This window comes from Plutella xylostella, chromosome Z (genome assembly GCF_932276165.1).
Source record: "Plutella xylostella chromosome Z, ilPluXylo3.1, whole genome shotgun sequence".
NCBI classification, from domain to species: Eukaryota; Metazoa; Arthropoda; class Insecta; order Lepidoptera; family Plutellidae; genus Plutella; species Plutella xylostella.
In genome coordinates, this window is record NC_064012.1 from 2,028,315 (window position 1) to 2,041,972 (window position 13,658).

The following is a 13,658-nucleotide window of genomic DNA, read 5'->3' on the forward strand; positions in this document are numbered from 1 at the left end:
TTTGCCAGGAATCCGAAACAAGTACAACATTTATCTTCTTACAATTTTCAACGCAAACTATGTACTTAGTTAAGTACTAGTTACGAAGCATAAATTAGTTACTGAGGAATATAAAACCCAACTCAGAACACCACATAGGTACGACCACTGAGCAAATAATCAACCGTATAGTGGTAGTCAGCAACGTTTCATTAAAGTTGGGAGTACGGCGTTCAATTCCCGTCCGGGACCAATCTTTGGTCTAAAAGTGCATACAGACCGGCCAAACGAACGCCAACGAACGGATTTCGTTGACCTTCGTTGCTGCAATCTGCTCTGTATTATGTAAGTATGATAAATAATAATCCATCGTTTGGCGTTCGTTGGGCAGGTCTGTACGTAGCTTAAGACGTTTTCGGAAGATGGCAATAATATGGCAAATTATAATAATAATAATATATTTAAGTATCTACATAGTTACCTTTTTGGGTAAGTATAACTAATACTTATAACTAATAACTATCGTATTTATCCCTGGATCAGTCTATGTGAATAAGGACCTGCAGTAAAACTATTAAGTCCTGAAAACGGAAGTGGATCCTAACTACAGTAAAACTATAAAGTCCTGAAAACGGAAGTAGATCCTAACTAATTGTTAAAGACCGTATTTAATCAAGCTATTATATTTATTAATTAAGGACAAATCCGTTAAAAAGCCACTATCAAATGCATTTTTATTTTTATAATGTACTAGCTGTTCCCGCGCGCTTCGCTTCGCTTTAAAAAGTTTTCCCGTGGGATTTCCGGGATAAAAAGTAGCCTATGTTCTTTCCCAGGGTCTATACCGTATGTATACCAAATTTCATTCAAATCCGTTCAGTAGTTTTGGCGTGAAAGAGTAACAGACAGACAGACAGACAGACAGACACAGTTACTTTCGCATTTATAATATTAGTTAGGATGCAAATGTAAGTAAATAACTGACAATTATAAAAAGTCTTTGCAAAATCGCACTCTTTATTGTCAGGACTTTATAGTTTGACTGTAATTGTTACAGACCGTATTTAATCGATGTACCTACGAGTATATTGTATTTATTTTTAGGGACAAATATGTTAAAAAGCCATTTCCAAACGGTAAATATTTTATTTTTTAAAATGTAAATTTAAGTAACTAGTTAAATAAATAACTGATAATGATAAAAAGCGTCTGTAGTCGAGCGGGCCTCAGTGATCGTAACTGATCGCCGAGGTTAAGCAACAACTGACACGGTCAGCCATTGGATGGGTGACCAATTTCAAGTGGTGCTTTTCTGGACGCTTCCGTGCTTCGGACGGCACGTTAAGCCGTGGGTCCCGGTTGCTGCTTCGGCAGCAGTCGTTAAGCCTAGTCAGAGGCCTTCGGGCGGTTTGAAAACATCTGACAGTCGGGTTGCCCACTTACCCGACAACTCTCTCAGCACAAGCTTGCTTGTGTTGGGGTCCACCAACCCGCACTTGGCCAGCGTGGTGGACTAGGCCTAAATCCTTCCTTCATTGGAAGGAGACCCGTGCCCCAGCAGTGGGGACGTAATGGGTCGTGATGATGAGTGATGATGATAAAAAGTCTTTTGAAATATCAGGACTTTATAGTTGGACTATAGTTAGTAATGTAAGTTAAATAAAAACACTAGGTAGGTACCTGGGTTAAGTATAAGCATGGAAGTAATAAGTACTTAATATTACTTCCATGAGTATAAGTTATAGGTAATACGTGCATTTACACGGGACAAGCTTTTGAGAGACGTTGCGAAGCTTGGACAAAAAGCTAGTAACTAGGTAGGCTTTAGGTAGGTATGTAATGCCACTAATACCATTACACCCCCGAGTCTGCGTCGTTCTATGGGTAAAACGTATGCATTTTACATTAGAGAATTTGTTGACAGCTAATGTTTCCTATGTTTATCCAAACTCGGATAGTCACCTGTTGAACATTAAGTAAAAGGACCTTTAGAAGATCTTACTCTCTGGCATAGACTAGAATATTCTCTGGCCGTGCGACGCATAGTGCCTAGGGTTGCCAAAATCCTCTTAATATTAAATTTAAATACCAACCTTGGTAGGTATTGACCACCTGAAAGCTATCTAGCTCTGTCTCTCAACACGCTACGCATGTCCGGTGTGGTTGATTGATTTTGTAGGCAACCTAGCTTGCCGGGATGCTAATCAATACAGCCAGACAGACGAAGAGAGGGGTTAGAGGGGAAACCATTTCGGAAAGGAAGCTGTGATTTAGTGTGCCGCTGTTTGTGTTGCTAAACACTTGATTAATTATTACTCATGTAGTCGCTAAAATCTCTCAAAATGGCGGTTAAAACTTTCTACATGGTGAAGTACCGTCTGAAACTGCATTGTGCGATTGTCATCTTGTGCTACCTTGTTTTGTTTTTGTTGATTCCCGGGTATGAGGCTATAGAGCAGAATGGGACCTATGTCTCTTTTACTCTGGGTAAGTTACACTTTTTTGTAGTTGCACGAATTCACCTTTTTAATAAAAGTGTTCTTTTTAAGAGATTTGCGAACTGTAAGCACCTATCATATAATGTTTCAGAGGACTTCAAGTGTACTGTACCCGATGTTACAAGCGTTGATACGGAACTGGACTTGTCGAGATTTAGAGCAGACTTTTCAAAAATATCTGAGGTTCGTAAGAGTGTGCTTTAGACCTCTAATTTTGTAGATATTTTTTAAGTAGGCCAAGTAGGACAAAGCACAAGGCCTTAATAAGCCTTTATCCTTTGTTTCTTTATCTATGTATACTGTACGCTGTACCTACCTGTAGCAATTGTTTATTTGTTTTAGTAAGTAGCTAACTGTGAAATAATACATGAATATCGGGTTAATTTCACCCAATACCTAGAGTTAATTTGAAGTTTATGTCAAAAAAGAGCTACATATAGTTAATAACAAATTAGTTTTTTGAAATCGTAGGATACCTAATGGCCACCATTTTGGAAAATTCTAGTGTTTACAAATGGAAGTAGCCATGTTGTTTCGGGTATTGATTGACTCTCGATTCCCATACCTATCTGTAGATTCTAAAATTAAATCCTACATCATCAACTTTATAATTGATGTATTAGTAACTATTTAAGTTATTTTAAATAAGGTAGATATCTCGATTTACTGTATTGGGTTACTTATAGTTTCTATTTACGAAATAAGTCTTAGGCATAAATATGGCATGAAGGCAGCTATACCTATTTAGGTATTAGTTCATTTAACATTAACACAGTGACAGTGCCGCTGTATTTTAAGATTTCACAACCCTAAAACCTTTTATATTTTTAGGTCAAATTTCCAAGTCTAATCGGCCCGCTGAACGAGAAACTCATATGCAAAATAAAATGCATCGATGGAAACTGGGTTGGTCCCCTTTGCTCCAACACCGAAGGTAACCTCAAATATTTTTTATCAACGTCGTTTTTTGTAACGTCGGTTACATTTAAAACTTTTATACACTGCCGGGCAATGAAAACCATTCACAAAATTCCGATAACAAACGACTCCATTTTTCAAAGATTTAATTTATAATTGGATCAAAATATTACCGATTTTAGTTTGTTATATCCTGATGTTCTGATAAATGTACTTCAATGTTGCAGAAGACTGCATTAAGCTAGCTTTTTCCGTTTAAATAAGTAATTTAGTGCTTTTCTGAGTGGAACCTTTTCATCGCCCGTGAGTGTATAAATGTATATCGCACTCCGGGTTACCAAATTCAAGCACCAAGTTTTTATTTCAGATGGTCGCTACCAGCCAATATTACGGGAGTGCGCTTACAACAAAGATCAATTCCCGTTGCTGTCGATCACCTTCAAAAACTCCTCCATTATGGTGAGATTCTAGAAGTTTTTATTTCACTAATTAAGTATTATTTTTACCTTTTGAGAAAAGGAGGAGAGGGGTGTCGTCAAGGGTAGGCTTGTATCCGTTGGTAACAAACACCCACTAACAACCCACCTCTCCATTATCCAAGGGTGGATACAGATTAAATGTCAGAGGAAAAATACATAAGAAAAACAATGTAAAAGTCGCCGATCTATTTGTGAGATATCATCCCACGCCTGTTTTTCCTAATTAAGCCAATTAATTAATCAACTACGGAGTTATATTTTATTTTTCGTTTTCGCTAATTAATTTACATTATTCGCCCCCGCTGTAAACATCTGAACAACAAGAGGGCGTCTATTCCTTTTATTTTTTTTATTTTACCTTTTTAAAGCTAATTAAGTAACTACAAAATAACATTTTATTTTTCTTTTTCGCTAATTAATTTACATTATCCGCCCCCGCTGTTAACATCTGAACAATGAGGGGGAGTCTATATATTCCTTTTATTAACCTCTTTATTCTCTTTTAAAGCCAGTAGGCAGGTGACTCTCTTAACAGCCAGTCGCATTCCCGCCAGTCCTTATTCCGAGTTACTCCTGTTCACAGGAGCCGACGTTGTTTCCCCACGGGTCGGTGGTGGCGGCGCGATGTAGACTCCTGGGGCTCTACAAGCTGAAGGGGGAAGGCTCTATGCGCTGCGAGAATGGCGAGTGGACCCCGCGCTTCCCTGAGTGTGTGCCAACCACACTCATCACCAACTTTACAGGTGAGTTTGGGCACTAATGATCCCTTAGGGTGCTTTAGAAGTGATTGATATGGCAAGTTGAAGGAGGATTCCGGAAGGTCCATGACCAAATAAATGATGAGACGAGTCACCTTAGGGTTTACATCTTAGTGGATTAAATCAGTGCACTTCCTATCGATCTGCGAAGGCGAAGTAGACTCTTAGCCTTTATAAGTAACAAAAGATGGATGCAGAGAAAGTTTCCCTACCTTTTTCTACCCGTAACAGGGGACGCGCCACCCACCATCCTGTACACGCTGGTCTCCGGCTCAGCGGCGGTGGGTCCTGAGGGGGCGCTGCACGTGTACCCCGACAGCTCGCTGCGCCTCGACTGCATCACCAGGCGGTCTACCGGACACCCCGACTGGGCCTGGACCAGACCTGCCGAGTCTTCGCCAGGTGAGAAGGGTTAAGGAATCTTTTGGTGATTGCAGCTTGGTTTCGGTACTTCCGTTTTTTTTAAATAGCCCACGGCCAGGTTGTGTTTTACTGCTGGGCAAATGCCTTCTTATATTTGGTCCCTAATCTAAATGGAATGATACTTCTTCCTCTAGCTCATTGTTCATTTACTGCTGGTCTATTAGAAATTTGAGATCATGGGGAGTCTTTTCAGGGATTTCAATGTTCTGCTGTTTACTCAGAGATAGTTAGGACCACGTTAGGACAGTTAGCGATTCTGGGTATTTCATTGACGGATAAAATACCTCCACGTTTTGGGCTACGGATGACCAACAAGCCTCATTTTATCTGATTTCGGAACTACTCCACTCCCAAACTCATCACAGCCTTTTCCCCCATACAGAGTGGTCTCCCGATGCTGCGGAGAAGGACACCCACTTCCGGCTGACTCTAAACAAAGTGACGCCTCGTCACAGTGACCAGTACACCTGCACCACTGCTACTGGTCACACCAACACTATCACCATCAAAGTTGTCCGTGAGTACAGATCTGAGACTTCTACTTCTAGAGTAAGGATGACTTGTAGTTTTCACCACCAGTACCTTTTTAAATAAGCAGCGTAGACAATAAAGGAACGACTTTAGTTATATCTTGTACACAACACCAATAAAAGTTGTCTTTCTCCTAAGTTGCTAAACCTAGAAAACTCTTTCACAGACGTGGTTTGCCCGCAACAAAACGAATCAAGCCCTCCTTTAATAGCGTTCTCTGAGGGAACGCGCCTCGGTCACTCCGTGCACTTCAGCTGCCGTAAGGGGTTCCATCTGAATGGAGCCTCCGTCATCACCTGCGGCAGTGATGGTGAGTATAAGAAGAAAGTTCTCCAAACAAATTATATAGGTGAAAGCCAGGAAGTTTTTCCTCAAAAGGCCAGTCGCGCACGATCTGATCGTGCGCGACATGGTAAAATCAATACAAGATTCTTCTTCATAGATAGCTTTGGATCGTCTGGTTTGTCCCGGCTAATCGCGAACACACAACCTCTTTTAAAACCTTATTCTTTTCACAGGTTTGTGGTCAGCCCCAATACCGACGTGCGTGGAGACCTTCTGTCCTGTTCTACGGTCGTTAGGGCCACACCTGAGCGTGGTTGAGTATAACTCCTCGTTCGGGGGCCGTGCCGTATTCGCGTGCTCGTGGGGCTACCGGCTGATCGGACCCCCCGGGCTGGAGTGCGAGCAGGACGGAACGTGGTCCGGGGATATACCATCTTGCATGCGTAAGTGAAACAGCAAGATGATAATGGTAGGATTCATATATCCAAGGTTTTTAAACGCTACTTTTCTTACAGCGATCTACTGCCCGAAACCTGTGGTTCCAGAAAATGGGCGTCTTCTGACTGAAGCTTCGAACCGAGACGGCAAATATCCAGTAGGAGACCTCATGATATACACATGTGATGAGGGTTTCCAGTTCGTCGGGGAGTCTTCGATCGTCTGCACTGAGAATGGATTTTGGTCTCACCCTCCTCCATTCTGTGTTCCCCCCTCGGAGGTCAGGAAGTCTGACACTATCTATCTGGAGAATACTACTCTAGTCCACGTAGACGAGTAATCTCTTATACTATTAGTGCTTTAGGATGGGGTGACACCTGTCATTTAGGAACATTTTAGTTGGGTGGGACCGGGTGGGACACTAAAATGTTCCTATCCGACAGACGTCACCATCATTTTATATCGCGCTATGTAGCTTAGTTCATAAGATGCCCGTTTCCGATTGAAGATTTGGGCGAAGTTTTGGACAAAATGTCGAATTTAACTTGCCTCCTTCAATCATTCTGGTTCGATTGAAGGACACAAGCTTCAGCCAGATTGTCCATCACTTCTGTGGAATTGTACTGTATTGAAAGGCTGCTAGTGTATGCATTTGTGATGGGGAAACGGGGCAGTTTAGATGATAAACTCATAGGCGTTTAGTAAATTGCCTACTTATTTATCGTTACTGTAGGTAATTTTAATAAGATGTTGGCACCGACCGGATCTTCAATGTAGTTTTACATACTTACTTCATGGAATGTTATTTAAGGTACTTATAAGTAACTAATTAAACATCATTATGATTATAAAAAAGGGTAAATAGATACGACGGCTTAACTTTATTAATAATGCTTAGGATAAAATTTAAAAACCGAAGCATTTTTTAAGTAGGTAAATTGTTCTCTTTATTAAATTAAAACTAATTAAAATAAGTACCTACTTTATAAAAAATATATTTAAAAAACATTAACTAGACTAAGTGAGTGTCTATCATGAAATATAATAACTTTAAACATTGAATTAACCTATTTATTGATATACTTAATCTAAATTTTATTACAAGGTGCCAAGTTCTAGTACTTCTACTGAGTAATAGTAGTACCTACTTCGGCACCAACGTAACTACGTTTAATTATTATTATTATGCTATCATGATACCTGCAATGTCATTAAATTAGTTAAGTGAAAGCTAAAATTAACCTTTTTAGACTAAAACCTAGATTTAAAAACGTGACATGCCACAGCATTGTGGCTGGGTGCCCAGTTGGCTGATGGCATCACCTCTTACTTATACAGGGTGTTGCAATTGTTGTAAGTATCTCCATAGAAACTTTGTTGGATTTTTAGCAACACCCTGTATAGCTTATAGCCATGCTTAAAGGTACTATTCCGTGCATCGCGACAGTCGTAGGCTGCGCGCGGCTTACGGCTGTCGTCGGTCGGTCGCTCGCGACAATAGTCAGAGTAAATATAAATGTATGGTAGCGTCTTCGACGACTGCGACAGACGCGCGCGGCGGTGTCTCGAAATCTACGGAGTAAATTTCTAAGTTATCGCTTACAACTATCATTTTTAGATTCAGTTTCCCAAGAAAAAACAAGTACTGTTGATGAGGAACACTCCTGCATTGCGATTCTGTAAAATCAAACTTCACTTCGCATCTCACTTCGATCTTCATTCTCCCTACACCTTTCACTTCACGTTCGAACAGTAATGACATTATATATGTCATCTCATACATTATTTGTCAAAATCTCGAAATTGCTTTAATTCTACTCACTTCCACTTCCAACCTTGTAAGGATGTCGCTAGTGTGCATTCGATGTGTCTACGGAAATTACAGAATGCCAATTTGAAAACTCACTCCGGATTCAGAATCGAGTTTTGACAATTAGCTTTATAGAATCGCAATGCAGCCGGGTATGCTCTCTTCGGGGCCTTCCCACAGGGACGAGCTGGAGACCACTGCGGTCACATTGGAGGTCACAACAGATACGACCGAATCATGTAATATTTTTTGTATTGAGTACCTATATACCTACCATGAAGTTTTGTTCATTTTGTCGTCTATCGGGTCGCCTAGCGCGCGTCAGTCGCGGTCTTCGGAGGCGTAGGCGGCGCCATACATTTTCATACTCTGACTGTTGTCGCGAGCGACCGACGACAGTCGTAAGCCAAGCCTACGACTGTCGCGATGCACGGAATAGTACCTTAAGCGTTGGTCGAGGTTCGGTCCAGCCCTCTGGTCACCACAAACCTAGATTTAATCAAGCAGAAGTTTGGAGTTTAAAACATAAACTCCTGGCTTCTATCCTGTAAGGCCCACGGGACTTCGCACCATTGATAAGTAACAATTGATTATAGCAGTCTAGGTAAGAAGTTTTATCTAAGTAAATTTAATGTTTTTGAAGTATCTATAGTTAACCGCCAGATGGCACTAGGTTACTATTTCTGTATGTCGGTTTGGATATAAGTTACTTATAGGATATTTAGGTATAGGATTTATAAATGTGAGAGTTAATAAAGCTATTGGATTGGAATCCACCTAACCAAGGGCTCATTTAAGGTCCTTTGGAGCGGATTCATAATTCTTTACACCTACTTACTCATTTAGGTAAAATATATATGTTTAACCGTATTATTAGCAGTTACGAGTACCTTTCTTCAATTTAAATTTAATGAAATAATTCATATAGAGTAAGTGAGATGGGCATGTTTGAGTATCTCGGTGACGGCATTATTATAGCGTAACTTTTAAAAAGCCACTAGTGGCGCAGTCATTATATTTAAGAAAGGGCCTCTACTGGTCGTTATTACACTTTATTTATTAATTGGTAGCGAACTTTGTGGGTATCTTTAAACTTTATTAAAAGTTTTGCCACGTTAAATGCGGTAAATGCGGTGCATATTATTGTGTTAGAGAAGGTAAGATAAATTTAAGTGTAACCGTTAGTCGGTTATCTTCAAATTATTAGGCAGGCGCGGCGGCTTATACTAGGTATTCGATAGGAGTTAATTCCTATTTTGTTGTGTGTTTAATTGTATTCAAATATTTTAAAATTATGGGCGAAAATGCCTGAATAACTTGATTTATTATTATTAAAATATGTCAGGTACCAAAGTACCTACTGTGTGTTAGAGAATTAAGTATACCTACTTTAAGATATATCTTATTAATTATGTAAGGATATTTTGACCGAATTAATCAAAATGCATGATAAACTATACTTAGATAAATAGTACTTAAGTATAATTGTAACTTTATTCAGGACATTATTGATTCAAAATCAACTACATATAAGTAGGTACTGTTGGTAGGTACTTACATACCCACCAACAGCCTATATACTTACTTATAAGCGTAAATTTATTGGAACTTTTAAACTGAAATACATAATTATAAGGTAGGTAAGACCAAACAAATTGTTTTATTTTAAATTTGACCTGCCTTACCCCTGTAGATACAAACTACCAAACATACCTACATACATTAGCCACTGAGTAGAGGGTAGGGTACATCCGAGTCCACGTTGTTCTATGACGTAACACACTTCCAATTATTTCACTTAGACGGTCGAATGGCGTAGTGGTTAGTAATCCAATCCTGATTGCTAAGCCGAAGGTCCTGGGTTCGATTCCCGGCTGGGGCAGATATTTGTTTAAAGACAGATATTTGTACTCGGGTCTTGGGTGTTATTTAATATGTATCTATGTATTTGTGTAGATATATCAGCTGACCGATACCCATAACACAGGCTCTGCCTAGCTTGGGGTTGGATGAGATGTGTGAGATGTCCCCACATATTATTAGTACATAATACATTACCTACCTAAAACTATGCTGAAAATTAGATAAAAAATGCAGGCTAATAAATAAAACACCGGATTGTAAAACAGGCTTTTATTTGGCCCATATTATATACCAATTCACATGAAAAGTCGTTGCCACGTGGTACGTCTAGAGGCAACGATACGCTTGTTACATTTAGGTATACATAACATTAAAAAGAATTAAGACTAAGCATTGAAATTCACATTATATATGTTTCACCCGTATAGGTGTATCATACAGACATTGGAAAACTTTCACTACATTGAACAATACGTCCTACATAGCAGAATACTGATTCATCATTACAATAGTTTATGTAAGTATGTGTTACAATACAATTGATTAATATATATAAATGTTTATGTAAGTAACCTCCTATTTAAATGGTATTTTGAGAGACATAGGTGACAGTCTAAATCTCAGAAATTTTATGAGTGTTAAGATGGAAGTTAAAGATAAATAACACCAACGATTATGTTTTGTTTAAATAATAAATCAAGTGTCCGTAATAAAAATGTGTCTGGATGTTGCAAGACACTTTCAACACTGCCTGTAATCGCTATCACATCCCAACTGAATTGTTTTAAGTTAATTATTTACCAAATTAGATAATCCGATGAGTAAATCTGTTACAATTAATTATTTATGATAAATTAATATTTCTAACTACTGAAACAATAACATTATGCATTTAGCATGAAGTTTCGCTATCTATAGAATCCCTTTTTAATGCTGGGATGTCTAGAGTTCAAAGTTTGAAGCAAATTTAACACTCTTCACTAAGTAATATTTTTTAACAATTACCTAAGTATATCACGTAAAAAACCTAACTATTAACTGAACAAACCAAACTATATAAAAAAAAAACACAATTAAAGAATCAAAATTGTTTTGTAAAAATCAAATCAAAACGTAAGGAAAAAAAATTGATATAAGCTTGATTTATAGAACATATTCAATAAGAACTGAATTAATATAAACCAGCAAACTTCCATTAGCTTTTACATTACTTTCATTACTTAATGTGTAAAATAATAGAGATTGTAACTTCATCCAACTTATATTATACAAATAAACATAGTAAAACATAGAATTGCTTCTAAAAATAACATTCACACAATAAAAGAGGGTTTTGAATTTGTCGGCGTAAATTTTGTAAATCAGATATACTTATTTGATGTGGCAGTTATCGTGTGATTTATTTTTACAACGTGACTTATACCCTTCAACACCTCCGGTTCTTTAGACCTGCCTTGGACCTGCCACACACATTGCAAACTTTTATTTAATAAATAATCTATGGCATGACTAGATGTAATCGAAATAAACGATACTGACAGATCTATTTTTTGCTTTGGACCACAAATATAATTTAAATTAATATAATATACAGTTGTAAAGTAAAATAGGCCGAGATTCGATTGTTAAATAAATATACTTACTTAATTTGTAAAAAACATAATTATAATTAGATAGGTATATTACGCATGGTCTTTCCTTAGAATAGCACCCCTTTACCATTTGAAATTTCTCCATATTTTGTTAATTTATGGCTCTATGCACTATCTTATTTCTTTCCAGACTCTTGTTCCCGAGCTTGCTCTGCAGCCGAATATAAAATGTTGTGACATTCTTCTATTCTATCTTACTCATTCATTTTATGAAATAAGAAATAGATACTCCTTAAGTGTTAATAAAAGTTTTTGGTTCTTCAATTTCATGGTAAAAAAGATATTAAAAACTGAAAATGATTTGATGATATATACGAGTAAACTTTTGTCGTTTAACAACGTTCATTTTTTTCATTTACTGACCCAAGTATTATAAAAGATATAATATATTCTCAAATCCTGCATTCCGTTTTTCCATCCATCCCCAATTTCACATACATAGTTATAAGCTCAGATCTACAATATTTTCTTGGTTCGCGCAGTGTTGTTTTTAAATACAGTACAATTTTGTCATTATACAGTATCAAATAAAAAGATGCATAGATACTACTAATCGGGTTTTTGATTTTGAATTAAAATATTTCATAATGTTTTCTTCTTATAGCCACCAATAAAAACCTCTACCCGCTTTTTTATCATATAGCATTATAAAACCAAATTTTAAATGTTTTCTATTACTTGCAGTGTCAGATTTTAATATTGACTGATTAAGTTAAATTTAGACGGAAAATGTTAACTTGTAAACAGAGCAAAACAGATTCTAAAGTGCATTAAGTTTAAATATCATTTTTCATTGTAACATCTACTAAACATGACAGTGGGGTATTGAAGAAGAACGACACCCAGTTTTTGACGATAACGATAGTCAAATTATTTTATAAATAATTGTTAAATTGAATATAATTTACAACACAAACAGGACACGTGTAAACAAATGTTAAACTCAGTTTACATTAAATTGTGTGTAAATAGGTACATAAGGTACTTAAATTTTTTGCGCTGTTAAATACTGTATGCTTTTGCCAAACTCCTTTTTCATATTTTGTGTGTAAGTAAATACTAAATATATACCACCTTAATATTTTACAAACACGCCATCCCAACCTGTCCGCAACTCAAAACTTGTATCGCAAAAACCGGGTGCGTTAGGGTAACACTACAGTGAAACGGCTACAAGGTTGCGCCTTGCGTTTAGCAGACGACGGCCTCCGAGATCGGGTTCTCAGTGATGCGGATGACCGGCGACAGGCGGCACTGGCGCTTCTGCGCCTGCGCACGCTCCTCGAACGACTTCCGCCGGAAGAGGGTGATCTTCGTCGGAGACAGCGGAGCTACTGGAACATTCACAGGTTATATCCAGGGTACGGGAGCCAACGTATCTGCTGCCGCTACACGGGTTTGTTGTCGACGTAGATAAACGTTGGTGCTGTGATTTGTGCCGCATTAAACGAGTTATCGACGTCGATAACGAACCCGTGTAGCCCTGCCTGGAGGGTTACTCTCTAAATCTACGAACGAACGAACGAACGAAAGTTGTGACGTAATGGGTACGCTCAATACAACGAGATAGAGTCGTGGAAGCGCTGTAGTTTTGTTTTTCCTAAGCTTCCGTGCAACAGCACGGCTTTTTCTAGTTGTATTAAGATTGCGTGACAATTCGCGTTCGTTCGTTTGTTGTCGATAGAGAGTGACCCCGCTGACCTACGAATGATTAGGTACACCAGGCAAAAATATAGTAATGAGTAGAAAATATAGATTATTATGTTTATTTGCGCGGTTTATACGTGTACATCGGTCGCCAGGTCAGGTCAGATACGTAGGCACAATATATGGTAATACTGTGTGTTAAAAATACAAAAACCAAAAATGTAGAGCAATCATAAATTAATTTTTCATAAAATACGTCTTGAAGTTCTATAGGAATAGGTAGGTGTTTCTCTGATTTGTTTATTTTGACAGCTCTAAATTTAAGGTTTGTATTGTTGATTGCGGTATTGGCCACCATGTTTGATTCCAACACTAGC

General features: G+C 38.0%; 2 protein-coding genes across 14 annotated transcripts in view; one reads left to right on the top strand and one right to left on the bottom strand.

Moving 5' to 3' along the window:
• Positions 1-2,173: 2,173 nt before the first annotated feature.
• LOC105382693 (locomotion-related protein Hikaru genki) lies at positions 2,174-8,263 on the top strand. Its single transcript, XM_011552620.3, has 10 exons — positions 2,174-2,466; positions 2,569-2,660; positions 3,309-3,411; positions 3,763-3,854; positions 4,458-4,617; positions 4,864-5,034; positions 5,438-5,572; positions 5,753-5,896; positions 6,105-6,314; positions 6,387-8,263. Exons 1-10 carry the CDS (start codon positions 2,322-2,324, stop codon positions 6,647-6,649), a joined length of 1,515 nt encoding a protein of 504 aa, XP_011550922.3. The 5' UTR covers positions 2,174-2,321; the 3' UTR covers positions 6,650-8,263.
• A 1,974-nt stretch (positions 8,264-10,237) lies between these two features.
• Positions 10,238-13,658, bottom strand: part of LOC105382695 (protein NDRG3) — a 100,657-nt gene continuing 97,236 nt past the window's right edge. For 7 of the 13 annotated variants that reach the window (XM_048633012.1, XM_048633005.1, XM_048633002.1 and 4 more), the window contains one exon: positions 10,238-12,968. In XM_048633012.1, the coding sequence (XP_048488969.1) occupies positions 12,826-12,968 (143 nt within the window). In that variant the 3' untranslated portion in view covers positions 10,238-12,825. The remainder of the gene's footprint in view (positions 12,969-13,658) is intronic. The other 6 variants (XM_048633003.1, XM_048632999.1, XM_048633006.1 and 3 more) reach the window with 5 other exon arrangements.